Raw genomic sequence first — 17150 nt, 5'->3', positions numbered from 1 at the left:
CGGTACAAGCCTAGGGGCAGCGCAGGCAAAACGGACCCCCGAGGCCGGCTCTGGGTTCGAGCGGGGGTGGGGGGGGGGACATCCAGAAAGGGGGCGGGGCCGCAGGCAGGGGCGGGCGTTTTAGCGCCGTCGCGAGGCCGCGGCCCCGCCCCTCGGGTCTCGGCCCCGCCCCCTCCGGTCTCGACCCCGTCCCCGCCCCCGGCCGGGCCCCTCCCGCGCGGCCCGTTAGAAGGCGCCGGGGCCGCTGCCAGCCGCCGCCATGGGCCGAGCCCGGCCGGGAGAGCGCGGGCCGCCCAGCCCCGGCCCCGCCGCGCCGCCGGAGCCGCCGCGTCGCCGCGCCCGCGCCCTGGCGCTGCTCGGAGCCCTGCTGGCCGCCGCCGTCGCCGCCGCCGCCGCGCGGGCCTGCGCCCTCCTCGCCGAGGCCCAGGCGGCCGCGCGCCAGGTCGGCCGGGGACGCGGGCGCTGCGCCCGGGGGGAGGGATGGGACCCGCGCGGGGATGGAGGGAGGGCGCGGGCAGGACGGCGGCGGTGGGCCGCGGAGGGACGGGAGGGACGGGGGTCCGGGCTCAGCCGACTTGGAAGGACTGGGGCAGAGATGGAGAGACTGGCCAGGGTGAGCCAGGGGCTGGGGCTGGAGCGGGCAGTGGAGAGGAGCGCCCGGACAGTGACCGCAGACAAAGGCAGGGACGGAAGGAACCTGGAAGGGGGACGGGGGAGCACAGGGATGTGGGAAGGGGAGGCAGGAGAGGACTGTGGCAAGAACTGGGTGGAGCAGGACAGAGGCAGATGGAGAGGGGCTCGGTGACAGCCGATAAAGGCACAGAGTGAAACAGGGGACAGGGGACTCTGGGCAGTTCAGAGGTGACATTTGAACAAATGGACTGGGAAGTATGGCCAGAACTCTGGAAGAGGTGGCCGGAGCTGCTGCATCAGGAAGCAGTTCCAGTTGGGGAGTAGGGAGATGGGGCATCTAACTGGGGCTCAGCCCAGTGCCTTCCTCCCCAGCAGGAGTCAGCACTGAAAGCCCTGGGGACAGAAGGCCTCTTTCTCTTTTCCTCCCTGGACACTGACGGGGATATGTACATCAGCCCCGAGGAGTTCAAACCCATTGCTGAAAAGCTGACAGGTACCAAAGAGACTGGGGACTGGGTGGAGGGCCACTCACAGTAGCAGCACCTGGAGCCGAAGAACATTGTGGTCTCTGGGGCCCTGGCACTCCTTAGCTCTGGCACTGGATGCTTTAGCACCCAGCCTGTTGTCCTCATATTTGCTAATAATAGTGCTAATTAGCATTTTTTGACCGCCTCCTGGTGCCACTTGTCACTTTTGCATTTCCTGCAGTTCTCTTTTTAAACCTCACAATAGCCTGGAGAGTGGACGCTCATGACGCTGAAGTCTATAGTTTGGGAGAGCCCTAACGGGTTCACCCACTTGCCCAAGCTAGAAGAGGGAAGAGCTGGGTTAGAACTAGGCCATCTGGCTCCAGGGTCCTGCACCATTGGTTCGCAGGTTTATGATCAGAGATGTATGCCAAGTGACACTTATGCAGCAATCCATAGACAGGAGCTATGACTGCTGGCCTAACTCTCTGCCCTGGTGCTGTTAGAGCACCTTGCTATCCATCTTTGTCTAGTTGCAAATAGTGGCTAATTTTTTTAAAGATGAGGAGCTGAAACCCTTTTTATCCCCCAGTGGTGCTGAAGATGGAACCCAGGGCCTCGCACTCACTAGGCTAGTGAGTTACCACTGAGCTAGAGAGGATAACACATTCTAATGAATTAAAAAATGTTTGTCCCACAGCTCCACCACTATCCCAAGCTCTGTGTGCATTTCTCTCCAAACTCTTGTGACATTTCTTGAACTTACGATCTTAAGCATCCAGTTGTTACCCAGTTGTTCTCATCTGCTGAGAGCAGGACACAGATGCCAGCTGCTCTCAGGGGTAGGAGTACCAGAGCCTTATCATGGCTTGCTGTGTCTCAGGAATGAGTGGTGGGTGACCTGTGGTCACTGCTAGAGGAGGAAGGTCTGATGAAAATGCAAATTTGCTGTGATGGCTTTGTATGAGTGTCACTCAGGGGCAGGCAGTTCTGCCATGAATGTGGGCCAGCAGGTCAAAGGCCATCCTTTCTAACTTGGCCTTTACCTCTTAGTCTGCATGTGCTCCTCTGAGCCTCTGCATAGTCACCTGCTTGTCCCTTTTTATAGCCAGAGAGCCACAGTTCCCTTATAATGATATGTTAGCAAAGCTTTCTAGGCTTGGGGGCACTTTTTATTTTTATTTTTCTGCATAAATTTCCATCAGTGGAAAAGAATCCCTTCATTGCCTCTAGGCTATGAGCGCAAAAATAGATGATGTTTTGGGAAATCAAAGAATAAATACATGAATAAACATATGAACTCCAAACAAGGAATAGAGGCAAACAGTTCTCTGTAGTTGGTAGACTTAAAAGTGTATGTAATTTTCTGCTTTATGCCTTACAATTCTTATAAATTGTCCATAATGAGCAAGTGTTATAATTCAGGAAATAAAACTTTTTATTTAAAAGGGGGGGCTATAAAATGCTGAGGGAGTGGTATTTTATTGCTGTGCTGGGGATTGAACCCAGAACCTTGTACAAGACTAGCATGCACTATACCACTAAGCTACACCCCAGACCTGTTTAGTTTTAAGAGATGGGATCTCGCTGTGTTGCCTAGGCTGGCCCCAAATCCTGAACTCAAATGACCCTTCTGCCTCAGCCTTCTGAATACCCAGGACTGCACCACCATGTCCAGCTAACTTGAGTGTTATTCTTAGTCATTATTTTTAATATCTAAAATGTTTGGGGGGCTGGGACTGTCTCAGTGGCAGCGCACTTGCCTTGCACGTGTGAGGCACTGGGTTCGATTCTCAGCACCACATAAAAATAAATAAAAATAAAGATCTATCAACAGGGCTGGGGATGTAGCTCAAGCGGTAGCGTGCTCACCTGGCATGCGTGCGGCCCGGGTTCGATCCTCAGCACCACATACAAACAAAGATGTTGTGTCTGCTGAAAACTAAAAAATAAATATTAAAAAAAAATAAAAAATAAAAAAAAAGATCTATCAACAACTAAAAAAAAAAAAAAAATTAAAAATGACTGAGAAAGGAAGGCTGGTGATGACCCTGCATTTTCTTACTGCTCTTTTCCTCTGAAGTTTCCAGACTTTTATTTAGAAAGTTTTACCACGTTGATTCACAAATACAGAAATGACAGTGATTCTCCCCCAGCCCCTCTGTCTCCAAGTGCCTAGCACCTCACTGCATCCCCAGCCCAATGACGGTGATTCTTTAGAACAGGGATTTGCATCTGGAGCAGCTGGGAGTGCTAATTAAGAGGGCAGTGTACTGACTCTAGCCCCTTAAGGTTCTGACTCAGTAGGTCCAAGGTGAGTTCCAGGCACCTGCTTTGAAGAGGCTTCTGAGTGATTCTGATGGCCTCTGGTTGAGAGCTGCTTTTGATGCATCTATGCAGCCTGCCTGCAGGTCACAGAAGTCACCAAATGCCAGGCATCTTCTCTATACCTTGAACCTGCCCTGGGAGAGCAGCCAGGACAGCCCCACCCTGCTCCACTGTCCCGGGCCAGTGTCACCCCTCCTGAAATCAGCCTCCTTTCTCCCTTAAGCCCTCTTCATCGCTGCCTCTGCAGCAAAGGATGGCAAACTTGGCAGGTGTCTGAGCGGAAGATCTGAGGACCAAGCCCGGCCCCTGCCAGGCCAGCCCTCCTTACACAGAGGGCAACCAGTTCACCCAGACAAGCAGGGAGAAGAGCGTCTGCCCACTCTTTCCAGTGCTCTCGCCATGACACCAGCCACAGTCAGATTCAGTTTCTTGCCTTTGTTCTTTACTCTGATTTTCTTGACTGAGTCCCTCACAGTCCCCCAAGACACAGAAGAGGGTCATGAGTAATCAATCACAGGTTGAGGGTAAAACAGGCTTAGTTTGAATCCTGACTCCCTGGCCACCTTGGCTTTGCAATCCTGGGGAAGTGGCTTGTCCTCTCTGAGCCTCCACTTTCTCTTTTGTAAAATGGAGCTGGTAATCCGTGGTTCTCCGCCTCTGGTGGTGGTTAACTGTTATCCCTGCTCCGAACCTTACTCCCCTTGCCACCAGCTGGGGGGCATCCTGAAAGAAGTGGGGCCCTGCAGCCTGAAGGGCAGGACCTCTCCAGCCATCTGTGTCTCACAGGGTCAACACCTGCCGCCAGCTACGAGGAGGAGGAGCAGACCCCTGACCCCACGGAGGAGACGCTCACCATAGAAGCCCGATTCCAGCCTCTGCTCCCAGAGACCATGACCAAGAGCAAAGATGGGTTCCTAGGGGTGAGTCGGGACCCTGGTGGCCCACGAGCAGGATGACAGACAGCAGTACCACCTGTGCGGGCTCCCTCCTGAGGAACTCTGTCTTCCTTTCTTCTTCCTGTCAGCTCCCACTGTGCCAGGCCCCGAGGGTCCCGGAGTGTCACGTTGTCCCGGCACTCTGGTTGAGGAGTAGGAGAGAGAAGCGTGAGCCCCCACCCCAGGTGGGGGAGTCTGGGATGGCTCTCTGGGAGGAGTGACGCTGGGCAGAGGCGACCATGTGGGCAGGAGTGTTCACGGCCAGTGCAGAGGAGCCTTGGTGATGCAGCTGCCCACTGACCATGGTGACCCTCTGCACAGCCATCTTTCCCCAGGTCTCTTAATGGGCATCAGGCTGGTTCTCTGTTGATTGCCCATGAACTAGACCTGGGTTCAGTCCCTAGCAGGGCTGTAGGGAAAGGTGGGCCCCTGAGGAGGAGAAGGTAGGAGGCGGCAGATGCTAGCACATGGGCCAAAGCCACTGCCACCCTGCCTGCCCCCACCTTCTCCCACTGGCTTCTCTCACCATTCTGCAGTCAGCCTGCCCTCCCTCCCTCCCTCCCTCCCTGACTCCCCCCCTCTGCCTCCTTCCCTCCCTCCCTGCCTCCTTCCTTCCTTCCTTCCTTCCTTCCTTCCTTCCTTCCTTCCCTCCCTCCCTCCTTCCAAATCTTGGCCTTTCTTTCAGCTGCGAGCCGTCTCACATGCAGTTCTCTCTGCCCAGGTTTTGCCTGCTTAGCTGAAATGTCATCTTAGCATGAACAGGAGTTGAAGGCAGAAAGTGCCAGGCCAGTCAGCCGAGGCCAGAGGGCCCGAGTGGCTGGACCTGAGGCACATGCAGGACATCCCAGTCAGTGGTGCCCGGAGGGAAGCTGCTGCCAAGGGCCTCGCTGCCTGCTTGGCCTTCACTCTGAGGAGCAGAATGCCCAGCCCATCCTGGAATAGGAGAGCCCTCACCAGATCCACCTGTCCCAGCTGGGCACGTGGGTGGCACAGGGAGGGTCGAGCAGCCACTTCCTGGATGGGGAGAGCAAGGGCAGCCAGAAGACGGAGGACAGTGGGAAGGAAGAAAGGGCAGGGTGTGGCTTCTGATGGAGCATGAGGGGGAGGACTCGGTGACTCAGGCTGCTGGCTGGGGACCAGTGTGTGGTGGGCCACTTGCCCAGGCAAGAACTATCAGAGTGGAGAAAGTGACGCCATTTTGGACACATCGAAGTTGAGGTGCCCAGGGATGTCCTGAAAGCCCAGGAAGTGGCTGGAGATCAGGTTGGACCTTCCACGGGGGATCTGGGGTGGAGGTAGGACTGGCAGGGATGGGGCCAGTCCAGCAGATAAGTTCCCCAGAGTGGTGACAATGGGGGACAGGTACCTGCTCTCACGTGGAAAACAGAGAAGTGGCACTTCTAGCCCTGGCTCTTCCTAGCACAGCTCACAAACCCAGTGCCTGCTCTCTGGCAACTGCCCTCAGGGTTGGCCAGGCTGAGCGAGGCCAGCAGTGGGCACACTCAGCCCTGCCTTGCGCAGCTGGTCCTGCTTTGGGAACCTGCTTATTAAATCCAGCTCCGGGAGCCCCGGGGCCTCTTCCCTCAGCCGCCCAGGGAGCTGGCTTCTGGAGGGGACAGAGAAGAGACCCACTGCTCATCAGAGAGGCAGCTCCCCGGTGGCTGAGCTCCCCTGAGCGTGTCAGCCACTCACTGTCCTGGTGGCTGAAGACTCAGGGGACATGATTCCTGTCTGTACCCTAAAGACAAGAGGAGCAAAGGACGGTGGAGCTTTTACTAGGTCCTGCTGCTCAGGGTCCTGCCTCTGAGCTGCGGGTGACCAGCAGGCAGCCCCATGGCTCCTGACCCTGCGTCCCTCCGTGACGAGCTCACCAGGCGGAGGAGCTGGGCTCAGGGCAGGCCTTTGCCCAGTCCCCAGCCAGGGTGGGGCAGGCCACCCTTGAGGCAGGGCCCTCTCCAGGGATGGCCTTCCTCCTTCGTCCCCGTGGCCGCCTCCTGCTCTTGATTAGAGAGTTTATCAAAAGACGGCCGCCTGCCTCCCTCATCACACTCAGCAGCAGACCCAAACTGACCTCCAGAGTGGGACCCAGGCCTGGGGGGGCTTGGGGATCAGGAGTGGAAAGAGAGGCCAGAGAGGGCAGGGCAGCCTGGGTCGGTCTGCTGGTCCATGCAAAGGATGGGGACACTGCCTGCGTGAGGCCCTGAGCTCCACCACCGGGTTCCAGGCCTAGGCGGCCCCCCTGCTGCTCTGGCCTGGGCTGTCCCCCAGGTGGCTGCTGGGCACTGCTCGCCCTGAGGCCTGGGAGGTGAGATGAGCCTCTCCCTCTCTCTGGCAGGACGGGGCCAAGCTCGTGCTCCGGGATCCAGGGAGACCTCCACCTGCACATGGGTCAGGGGGCCCCAGAGCCTCCGCTTCACCTGAAGATCTTTACCCCAGGTCTCTCGCCTCGCCCTGTCCGGCCTCCGCAGCTGGACGGCCGCCGCGGTGCCCAGTGCAGTGTTCGCAGCCCGCCACTTCCAGCCCTTCCTGCCCCCTCGCGGCCAGGAGCTGGGGGAGCCCTGGTGGATCGTCCCCAGTGAGCTGAGCGTCTTCACTGGCTACCTGTCCAACAACCGCTTCTACCCGCCACCGCCCAAGGGCAAGGAGGTGAGGCTGTGGTGAGACAGGCCCTGCCACCTGCACTCTGCACCCCCTACTCCCCCAAGGTCCCTGGGCCTTCAGATCCAGGGTGTACCCTCACCCACCCTCCAGGCTAGCAGGGCCCAGCAAGCCAGCTCAGGGTCTCCACTGCTGTCCCCCAGGTCATCATCCACCGGCTCCTGAGCATGTTCCACCCACGGCCCTTCGTGAAGACCCGCTTTGCCCCTCAGGGCGCTGTGGCCTGTCTGACTGCCATCAGTGATTCCTACTACACTGTGATGTTCCGGTGAGCATCCCTGCAGCTGGCCTGGGACTTGAGGCCATTGCACAAGGTATAGGGCCAGCAGGGGAGGGCCTGGCCTAGGTCCCCAACTCCACTACTTCATGCTTATGGTCTCAGGCTCTCTGAGCCTCAGTTTCCTCACTGTGGATGAGCATAGTAGTGTCTTCCTCATAGGGCACATGAGAATTTGGAGAGAAATGTCCAGAACTTGCTTTGCCTAGGGCTGGTGGCTGTGATTGTGTTGTCCACACAGAGGTCAGGATTGTCACCCTTACCCTTGAAAATCCGTGGGAGCTCAGAGGAAGGCCAAGGTGCTTCTTTCTGAAACTGGTCCTTGGAGGATGGCAGTATCTTTAGGGCCTTGTCCTCCCCCTGCTCCACGCACCCTCCTCCCCCCGTCCAGCCTTCTCTCCCACAGGAGTCTGGCCAAGGCTCCCAGGATTTGGGGGAGAAGATAGGGGAGCACTGGCTCAGCAGAGTCTGTTCCCCACAGGATCCATGCCGAGTTCCAGCTCAGCGAGCCTCCAGACTTCCCCTTCTGGTTCTCCCCAGGCCAGTTCACTGGCCACATCATCCTCTCGAAAGATGCCACCCATGTCCGTGACTTCCGGCTCTTCGTGCCCAATCACAGGTGGGAGCTGGGGCTGGCCCAGCCTCAGCACCTGGCTACAGTCTATCCTTCCCCAACTCCAGAAGCTCAAAAGCAGAACAGTCCAGAGCCACCCCTCACTCTCTGCCCCTTCCCTTGTTCCCCAGAGCCACCTCTCAGTGGCTGCTCAGGCCACCCAGGGGAAGGGCAGGGCCCCTGCTGGGGGGTTCAAGGAGGCTTCCCAGAGGAAGTGACATCTAAGCAGAGACCTGGGGGGAGAAGGTTCGGACAGAGGGAACAGCCCATGCAAGAGCCTGAGCCCTAGCCCTGTTGCCACAGAGCCTTGGAGGGTTCTGGGACAGCACTGTCTGAGCCAGCTGCTGCCTGCCTCATCTGCCCAGGCTCAGCCACCCATCAGCAGAACAGGGAACCTAGGAAGGCCTAGGCAAGACATTTCTCCCTGATAGCACATGGCCACTTAGCAGGCCTGAATGACCTCTTAGGCAAGTCCCAGGCTGGGAGCCAGGAAGTCCCCTAGATCAGTCTTAGCTATGGCAGCAGTGGGCTGTGTGGCTGGCCCTGCCCTCTGTGAACCTGTTTCCTCATCTGCCAGATGGAAGGCTCGCTCCTGGCCACTTGCACTCATGGGACAGGAACAAGGGGATGGTTGGGATAGCCTGGAAAGAACAAGTTGTCCTTAGCAGTAGGAGGGGCTTCTTTCCCTCCCCAGAAAGGTAGGGCAGGGACACACTGGGCCCCAGAGACAGGGGAGGGGGGATGAAGAGGAAACACAGCTGCCCTTCCCTCTCCCAGCAAGGAGCGCCCACCCTCTGTGGTTCAGTTCCGGCCAGGGAGGAGGCTGCCAGGTACCTTTGCCTCCAACCCGGGGTTGTTGGGGGTAGGGGGTCCTGGAATGGATGAGACAGAAGAGGACAGACATCCAGCCTAGGGCCAGCTGCTCCTGTCCTTGTCTAAACCAGGCCACAAGAAGGCCAACCCCTCTGAGAGCACCCAGCTCACCTGTGGGCTTCACCTGCTGCACAAGTGCTTGGTTGTCAGCCTTGGGACGCCCCCATGTGGCAGATCTGAAGATCGCACTTATCAGACGGCCTGCTGCCTACCAAAGGGGCGCGTGGTGCCTGTTTTACACTCCTGACCCGCTCGGGCCTGCAGTGAGGCATTGGCCATCTTTCTGCCCTTAAAGGTCATGGGCAGTACATGAGGTGTGCTGCCCAGGGTGGGCCCCATGGCTGTGGTTGGGAAGGGGCAGCCTGGGGAGAGGAAAGGGCCCAGGCTCTTGGTCACAATCCCAGTAAAGCCTGAGTGTCCTCATCTGCAAAGTGGGCAGCTCGTGGTGAGCAGACGAAGTCTGCTGTGTAGGTGATCTACATCTGAGATACCGCTCTGCCTGGCCACCCCAGGTCTTTGAATGTGGACATGGAATGGCTGTACGGGGCCAGCGAGGGCAGCAGCATGGAGGTGGACATCGGCTACATACCCCAGGTGAGCCCAGGTGGCCCTCACCAGGTCATCCTGCGGGGCCCGCCTTCCCTGGGCCTCCGTCTCTCTCCTCTGTGATGAACTGAGTGTCCCTGAAGGTCTTTCAGGGCCCCGCTCTGAGCCATCCCTCATCACTGACCTCTGGTCCAGATGGAGCTCGAAGCCACGGGCCCCTCAGTGCCCTCGGTGATCCTGGATGAGGATGGCAATGTGATTGACAGCCGCCAGCCCTCAGGGGAGCCCCTCCAATTTGTATTTGAGGAGATCAGGTGGCAGCAGGAGCTGAGCTGGGAGGAGGCCGCCCGCCATCTGGAGGTGGCCATGTACCCCTTCAAGAAGGTGAGGTTGGGCTAGGATGAAGCCCAGGGCAGGCTGCGTGGCTGAGCTGGGAACGTGGAGGCGGGACGTGTACAGGGCAAGCTGCTGAGGCTCCGTCACCCCGGGCCCTGTGGCCTCCCCTGCCAGGAGGGGCAGCCCAGCCCAGCAGTACCCCTCCACACCCTCAGACCCGTGAACCTGCACACATGCACGCCCACAAACACACTCATACACAAGCACAAACGCGTACCCGTACACACACACACACACACACGCACAGAGACCCTGCACACTCGGCCCCAGAACAGGCCCCCGACTAGCACAGCAGCCTCACTGTCTGGGTCTGACCGTAGGTCACCTACCTGCCGTTCACGGAGGCCTTTGACCGAGCCAAGGCTGAGAACAAGCTGGTGCACTCAATCCTTCTTTGGGGGGCCCTGGATGACCAGTCCTGCTGAGGTGAGGGAGCCCTGGGCAGCTCCAAGGGGAGAAGCAGGGGCCTTATACCTTGTGGGACAGGAAGCTGAGGCAACAGCTGTCCTGACGGAACCCTGCGGGACGCGGGCTGCACACGGGGTGGGGGCTCTGGGTGGGCGCTGGAGGGTTTCTGTGCTGAGCCCTGAGGCAGAAGAAGGGTCCCTGCACACTGGGTTCAGACTCGGTCATTTTCAGCATGGTGGACCTTGACCATGTAACTTCTCCTCCTGAGCCTCAGATTTCTCCACAGCAAAAGTGGGATGATGTACTCATCTCCCAGGGTTGTGAAAAGGGATGTGGAGGTGCCACATGCTGTAAAGTGACATCCACACTGAGGGAAAGTGGTGCCCAAGGCTGGGCTGTGTTTCTCATTTAGGAAACTCACCTGAGACTTGTGGGAGTCCTTCAGTGGTTTCAAAGAGGAGTAACATGCCCTGCCCACATTTGGTCACTCAGCGGACATCATCCTGGGCACCTGGTATACCAAGTGGTAGGCCAGGTGCTGGAGGCCTACAGTGTAGTGCAGAGGCAGATGTGGAATGAGTAAGCACAAGTATAGAGAGTATCGTACTGTACCAGGCAGGGGCCAGACTGGCACGAGAGCATGGTGGAGGGGTCAAGGAAGAAATACTGGAGAAAGTAACATTAAAGCTGAAACTTTGAAGGATGAGGAAGAGTTACAAGAGGAAGAAGGTGCTGGGCAGAACAGTCTGTGCAAAGGCCCGGGGGCACATAGAGTTCTGTGAATTTAGGGAGGTGACACTGTCTCTGATCCCTGGGCCAGGTAGAACCTACCCCAAATCTCAGCCCAGGTGTCAGTGTTACTGACATTAATCCCAACTACCACTTATTCAGTACTTACCTATTGAATCTGTTATTTCAAGTGGATGCATTGACCATTCTGCAGTCTATGAGGCTTGCCCAAAGCAAGATCATTGCTAATGGAAAACCCCAGTTAGACCTGGGGGCACCTCATCCTTCTGGTCTTGACCTCTACCTGAACAGGTTCAGGGCGGACTCTCCGGGAGACTGTCCTGGAAAGTTCGCCCATCCTTGCACTCCTCAATGAGAGCTTCATCAGCACCTGGTCCCTGGTGAAGGAGCTCGAAGACCTGCAGGTGAGTGGAGGGAATGGCCTACGGGAGCCCCTGGGACAGTACTGGAGGCCAGATATCAAGAGCCTGCGACTGTCCCCACCCACAGAGCAACCAGGAGAACCCGTCCCACAGGCAGCTGGCTGGCCTGCACCTGGAGAAGTACAGCTTCCCGGTGGAGATGATGATCTGCCTGCCCAACGGCACTGTGGTAGGCACCAGGGACCCGGGAGCAGTAGGCAGGGGACATGCCTGTGCAGGCTCCTCGGGTCTGCCACCACCTCAGGCCGCAAAGCCTCGCACTGGTCTCTTAGCTAGTGTGAGCCCCACCGTGCACAACCAGGAATCGCAGTGCAGGTGCTTTGCAAGAGTGGGACCTCAGCAGCCCTTTGGGGACTGCATGGCAGTGAGCATAGTCCAGGAAGGGGGTCAGCACATCCCCAGATGAAACAGACCAGTTGAGTAGACAAAAGCATGTCCTGGAGGGAAGACGCTCCTCCTGCCACTGCAGCCGGCCTGGGGTGGTGGGTAGGAGGAGCAGGCCCTGTGGCCAAGAGCACCAGGAAGGGCCCTGACCGAGCCAGGGTTCCAGACCCTACTTCTCCCTAAGGGCCCCTCATATGGCCTCACCCATGTCCTTGCTACACTTTGGAAATAGGTGGTCACCAGTATCCTGGTTGCTTTGCTTTCCAGGGCTGGGGTTAAACCTGGGTCTCGAGCATGCGAGGCAAGTGTCCTTCCACCAGCTACATCCCCAGCTCTTTTTTAAATTTTATTTTGAGACAAGGTCTCCCTAAGTTTTCCAGCCTGGCCTCAAACTTGTGATCCTCCTGCTTCAGCCTTCCGAGTCACTGGGATTACAGGCGTGCGCCACGTGCTTTGCTTTCAATGCCTGTTTTACAGACAAGGAGAGTGAGGCTCAAACATTTCCAGAGGCTCAGAAATTTTCAGAGATTTGGCAAAAGTTGCAGACAGTTAGGAAGAGCAGTTGGTTTTGAAAATAAGTTTACCTGTGAGCCTCTGAATCTCTAGCTTCCCTACTGGAAGCCACTCTTGTACTCTAGTCCCATGGCTGGCTGGCATGTGACTCTGCTTGCTGTAGGAGGGTGGTCAGCTGCACCCAGATCCTGGGTTGGGGTGGTTCCAGGGCAGGGGCTGGTGTTGAGGAGGAGTCTGTGAGAGCCTGGCGAGAAGGACAGGGCAGTGGGCAGAAGGCTGAAGGTGTCAGGGGCCCAGAAGGAAAGGCCTGGGGACAGCCAGGCAGCCCACCCCTCCTGGCTTCCACCATGCGGAGCCTACTGCGGACCAGGTCCTGGGGTCACCAGGACGAGCAGACAGTGCTCTGCCTGGCATGCACTCGCTTACTCACCCGCTGGCTGGCTGGCTGGCTGGCTGGCTGGTCAGTCGGTCAGTTGGTCAATCAGTTGGTGGGTCCTCCTGCCCACTTGTTCATTCACTTACTGGGCACCCGCTTGGACCAGGCTCCTTGCAGAAAGGTAAAGAAACCGCCCTGCCTGCACTGTGCTCACTAGAAATGACTGGGGGCTCAGGGGTCATAGGAGCAGAGGAAAGAGAGGCTATTTGGGGGCAGACGGCAGGGGGCTAATGGAAGAGATGACATGGGCAGGTGCCAGGAGTTCCCCTAGTGGACGGGGTGGGGAGGAGCGCTGCCGTGGGGCCTAGAAGCCCATGGCGGAGGCTGGAGAGCTGCTGCTTCTCCCGAGACACTCAGGCGGCAGAGCCCGGGCCTCCCCAGCTCTCCTCACTCGGTCCTTCTCCCAGGTCCACCACATCAATGCCAACTACTTCCTGGACATCACCTCCATGAAGCCTGAGGACGTGGAGAACAATGTCTTCAGTTTCTCCTCCACCTTTGAAGACCCGTCCACGGCCACCTACATGCAGTTCTTGAAGGAGGGACTCAGGCGCGGCCTGCCCCACCTCCACCCCTAGTTGCCTGCTGGGCTGGTGGGAAGCCAGGCTGGACGGGACCTGGTAAACTGGCCCAGCAGGCCCCTGGGCCAGAGTGGACCTCGGCCCACTTCAGACTTGAGACCCTCCCCACGCCCACTCCACTCCTAGGCTGCTTTGTGGCTTTGAAGTCAACTGAGGGCAGCCACCTAGCTTTGCCTCAATGACACGGGTAGATAAGAGGGGGCCCGAGCTGACAGGGTGAATGAGCTGTGATCTCTGGTACCACCATTAGCCCCTCCCTACCCACCTGGCTCCAGATGCCACTTGGGATCCCCCAACACTGGCCCAGGTGACCTACCTGGACCTCCCTCACCCAGTCACATAGTCCAGCGGAGAGGAGTGGGTCAGAAAGACGGGAACCTCCTCTCCTGCTTCTTGCCCTCCTCCCAAAGGAAGCACCCAGGACCGTGGCTGGGGACCAGGCTGCCATGTAGCATTGCTGTCTGCAGAGCCTGCCTTCCTGCCACACCCCAGCTGCTCTCCTGTGTGTGATGTCCCCAGATGAGGTCAGCCTCAGCTGGAGACAGCCTGCTGGAGCCTGTGTGCAGGGCCTCCCACTAAGGGAAGCCACCCTGTGGTGCTGCTGCTCCCCAGGCCACACACAGACCTAACAATAGGTCTCCAGAACCTAATTAGGAAATTGGGGAAGTTACTGTGAAGCAGGCTCCTGCCTTTAGCAGGGGGCCCCTGAGGAGCCCCTGAGGCCCAGGGCAGGGCATTCCCACCACCTGCCTAGCACAGGGTCACAGCAGGACTGCTGGAGCCAGTCCCCATCACACTTCTTTCCTCACAGACCCTGACTCCATAGAAGATAGCCCAGCCAAAGAACAGCCTGTCCCAGAGCCAGCGCTGTCCAGGCCACTAGGGGTACCTCAGACCAGCTCATCTACCACTGGGTGGCCACCAACTCTCCTTGGCCACTCTCGAGGCCTTGGTCCACTTCCTGAGCCACTGACTACAGCCAGTCTTTTTTATACATGCAGAAAAGTGTTTTTATGTGAACTTTCTCACATTTTATAGGTATTTTTTTATGACCCCTGTGCTGAGGAGGAAGAAGGGGCAGTGGCCTCCCCAGCAGCCGCCCCATGACGGCTGGATCTGAAATCCTAGATGGACCCAGCTTGATGTCTTTGCAGTTGCATGCGTGGGAAGAAATATGCCTCCTCCTTCTCCTCCCCCAGCTTTTTAAAAACATCCTAGAGGATCAGAATACCCCACTCCACCCTGCCCTCTGCCCGAGGCCCTGGGACTACCTTCATTAAGGCCTTGAATCAGCCCATTCCCCATGCACCATTCTCTTCCTGGTCCCCTCACCCCTTGGCTCATCCTGACAGAGGAAGCAGGGGGCAGACTTCCTCAGACACTCCCTGCCCTGCCTGCCTGCCCCGGGGGAACGCCCTGGGAGCCTCCATTTTGCACCAAGTATGACAACAGCAGCCATTGCCCAGAGCCTTCTCTCTGAGGCAGTATTTCCCACTTAGTCTTTACGACAAAAATGTGAAGTGGACAGCTATTCCCATTTTGCAGATGAAGACGTTCAAGTCTCAGGGAAGTGAAGTGACCTGCCCCGTGGTCATTCAGTGCTGGAACTGAGACAGCAAACCCATATATGACTCCAAATTCTGTGTCTTGATTTGGGGGTGCTTTGACATTGCACCCTGCTTCTCTCCCTGCTTGTTTCCTCTGAGGTGGAAAAGAATGCCTTTTAAATCATCATGACTCATCCCCTCTGATCTTCAGACCAAACTCAGAATAAATAGCGGGAGCCGCTGAATGCAGCCAGATTCTCCGTTTTTCCATGCCCCTCACAGGGGGAGGAGGCACCAGTGCCTCCACCATCTTGCCAGACCCATCCCAGAGCCTGCTGGCCTCATCAGAGACCTGGCCTCCCCACCCAGCAAGCTCTCCCCTCCTGCTGCTCCCAGAGGGCCCTCTCCACACAACAATCCTACTCCCATTTAAGGGCTGATGGCTTCGGTTTCCTGAATCCTCATCGGCTGCCTTTGCCCATCCCCAGCTGGGAAGGGCCTTCGCCACCCTCTCGTTACCCCTTTGCCTCTTCCTTCCCGGGTCCCCAACATGTCCTATAATAAAATAGGAGAGGCTAGGTGGCTCCCTGTGTTTTTCCTTTGGACAAGTTGTTCGGTTCTGTCCTGGCGAGGTCTGGCTGCTTCCCTGCTGGGATTGGCTTGGCAGATGGGTAAGGAAGCAGGCAGGAATGCCTTTTGGGACTATCTTGTCTGTCACCAGAGGGCCTGAGTGACTTGCCTAAAATAAGTTTGTGATAGATCACTGGTGGAACTTAACTATTTTGAGAATCTGGTGCTCTGTGTTGAGAAAGATCCTGACGTTAAACCCATTGTCTCAGAAGCAGAGCCCTAGACAGGAATTAGGTGGTTTGGGGGATTGCACTTTAGGAATGACCTGTAAAATAAGGGTAGAAGCCAAACAGGGAAAGGACAAATTCTGAGCAGGGATCTGTTCAGATCAGCCTTGAACTGGCCCACAGAGAAGGGCTCTGGGGTACAAACCACGCTGCAGAGTCACAACAACCTTTTTCACCTTGTATCAGTCAGTCATGGACTTGGGGAGGTGGCTAAGGAGGCTCCATGCGCCTCGCTGCCAGGGGAGCGTCTATCCCCAGGACTGGGAGAGTGATTTACATGAAGCGCGATTGCCTACGAGGGGAAAGTAATGATTAAAGCACAATTTGCCATCCTTGGAAGAGGACTAGGCCTGGAAATCAGCCTTCATCATTTGAATATCGTCAGGATGAATATGGTCAGGACCTGATCTTTAGGTCTCTGACCAATACCATTTGTAAAACTTGTGAGGACCCAGAGCAAAATGAAAGTGTGATGACATGACCCAGAAAATCAGGGTCAGATGCTGCAAAATGATGTTTTGATCAATGATGGGCCACATATATGATGATGGTTCCCTAAGATTATAGTAGAGCTGAAAAATTGTTATCTAGTATTCTTATGTACGTTTCCTGTGGATATTTAAATGTATTAATTCTTACATTGTGTTACAGTTGCCTACAGAATTCAGTATAGCAACATGCCAATCAGGTTTGTGACCTGAAGCAATAGGTTACGCCATATTACCTAGGCATGTAGTAGGCTATACCAACCAGGTTTGTGTAAGCATACTCTGACAGTCACACAATGATGATATCACCTAATGACGCATTTCTTAGAGTGTATCCCTGCTACTAATTGATGCACACCTACTTTCAAGAAGGCAACAGCAGAGCAATAACCCAAGTATGGCGTTTTTCTGGACATGGCCCATTGTGACTACACGCTGTTTGCTCACGGAGTCAGCCCTGTCCCTGGCAGATTGAGGTTGCAGGCTTTAGGACCAAGAAACTGCAGACTGGGAACTAGGCAAAGTCATGTGCTGATGGCAGAGGAGGAAATGTGTCCTAGGAGCTGGGTGCCTTGGAGACCAGGACACTGAGGGTTTGTGTACAGAGAGGGAGTGGGCTTGCAGCTTGAGAGAACTATGGGTCTCTCTTCCAGTGCTTCAATCTACCCATTTAATCAAACTGAATACAATGTGTGTGTGTGCGCCGTGAGGTGGGGAGGAGAATAAAACAGGAGATAGCTGCAGAGCGTTGGAGGGCAGGAGTCAAAGGCCAAAAATACCGTTCTGCCCATTCTTGGGGGAGAAAGACTGTGGAGGGCCCTGCCTGGGAAGCACGTAAAGTGAACAGGGTGAAACAGCAGACAGTAAGCACCCGACCCTGAGGCTGGAGTGCCAGGCTTAGGATTCTGAAAGTTGCAGTAGGGCTGCGGACAGCAGACCCTGCATGTTTTAGGATCTTAGCAGCAACACAGGTCTCAGCTTCCCGAAGTCGGATGGAACTAAACGTGGAGAGCAGCAAGGAAGAGGACCAGCGGTGGG

General features: G+C 56.7%; 1 protein-coding gene across 1 annotated transcript; it reads left to right on the top strand.

The window, feature by feature from the left end:
• Positions 1 to 259: 259 nt before the first annotated feature.
• Positions 260 to 15317, top strand: Selenon (selenoprotein N). The gene is made up of 12 exons (XM_076863194.2): positions 260 to 442; positions 1009 to 1126; positions 4215 to 4348; positions 6800 to 7009; positions 7165 to 7289; positions 7780 to 7917; positions 9297 to 9378; positions 9526 to 9714; positions 10047 to 10152; positions 11176 to 11288; positions 11374 to 11475; positions 13047 to 15317. The coding sequence occupies exons 1-12, from the start codon at positions 260 to 262 to the stop codon at positions 13215 to 13217; spliced, it is 1671 nt and encodes a 556-aa protein (XP_076719309.1). The 3' UTR covers positions 13218 to 15317.
• Positions 15318 to 17150: the final 1833 nt, after the last annotated feature.

This window comes from Callospermophilus lateralis, chromosome 7 (assembly GCF_048772815.1).
Source record: "Callospermophilus lateralis isolate mCalLat2 chromosome 7, mCalLat2.hap1, whole genome shotgun sequence".
In the NCBI taxonomy this organism is placed as follows: Eukaryota; Metazoa; Chordata; class Mammalia; order Rodentia; family Sciuridae; genus Callospermophilus; species Callospermophilus lateralis.
Note: the sequence above shows the minus strand (reverse complement) of the source record. Positions and strands in the feature narration are given on the sequence as shown.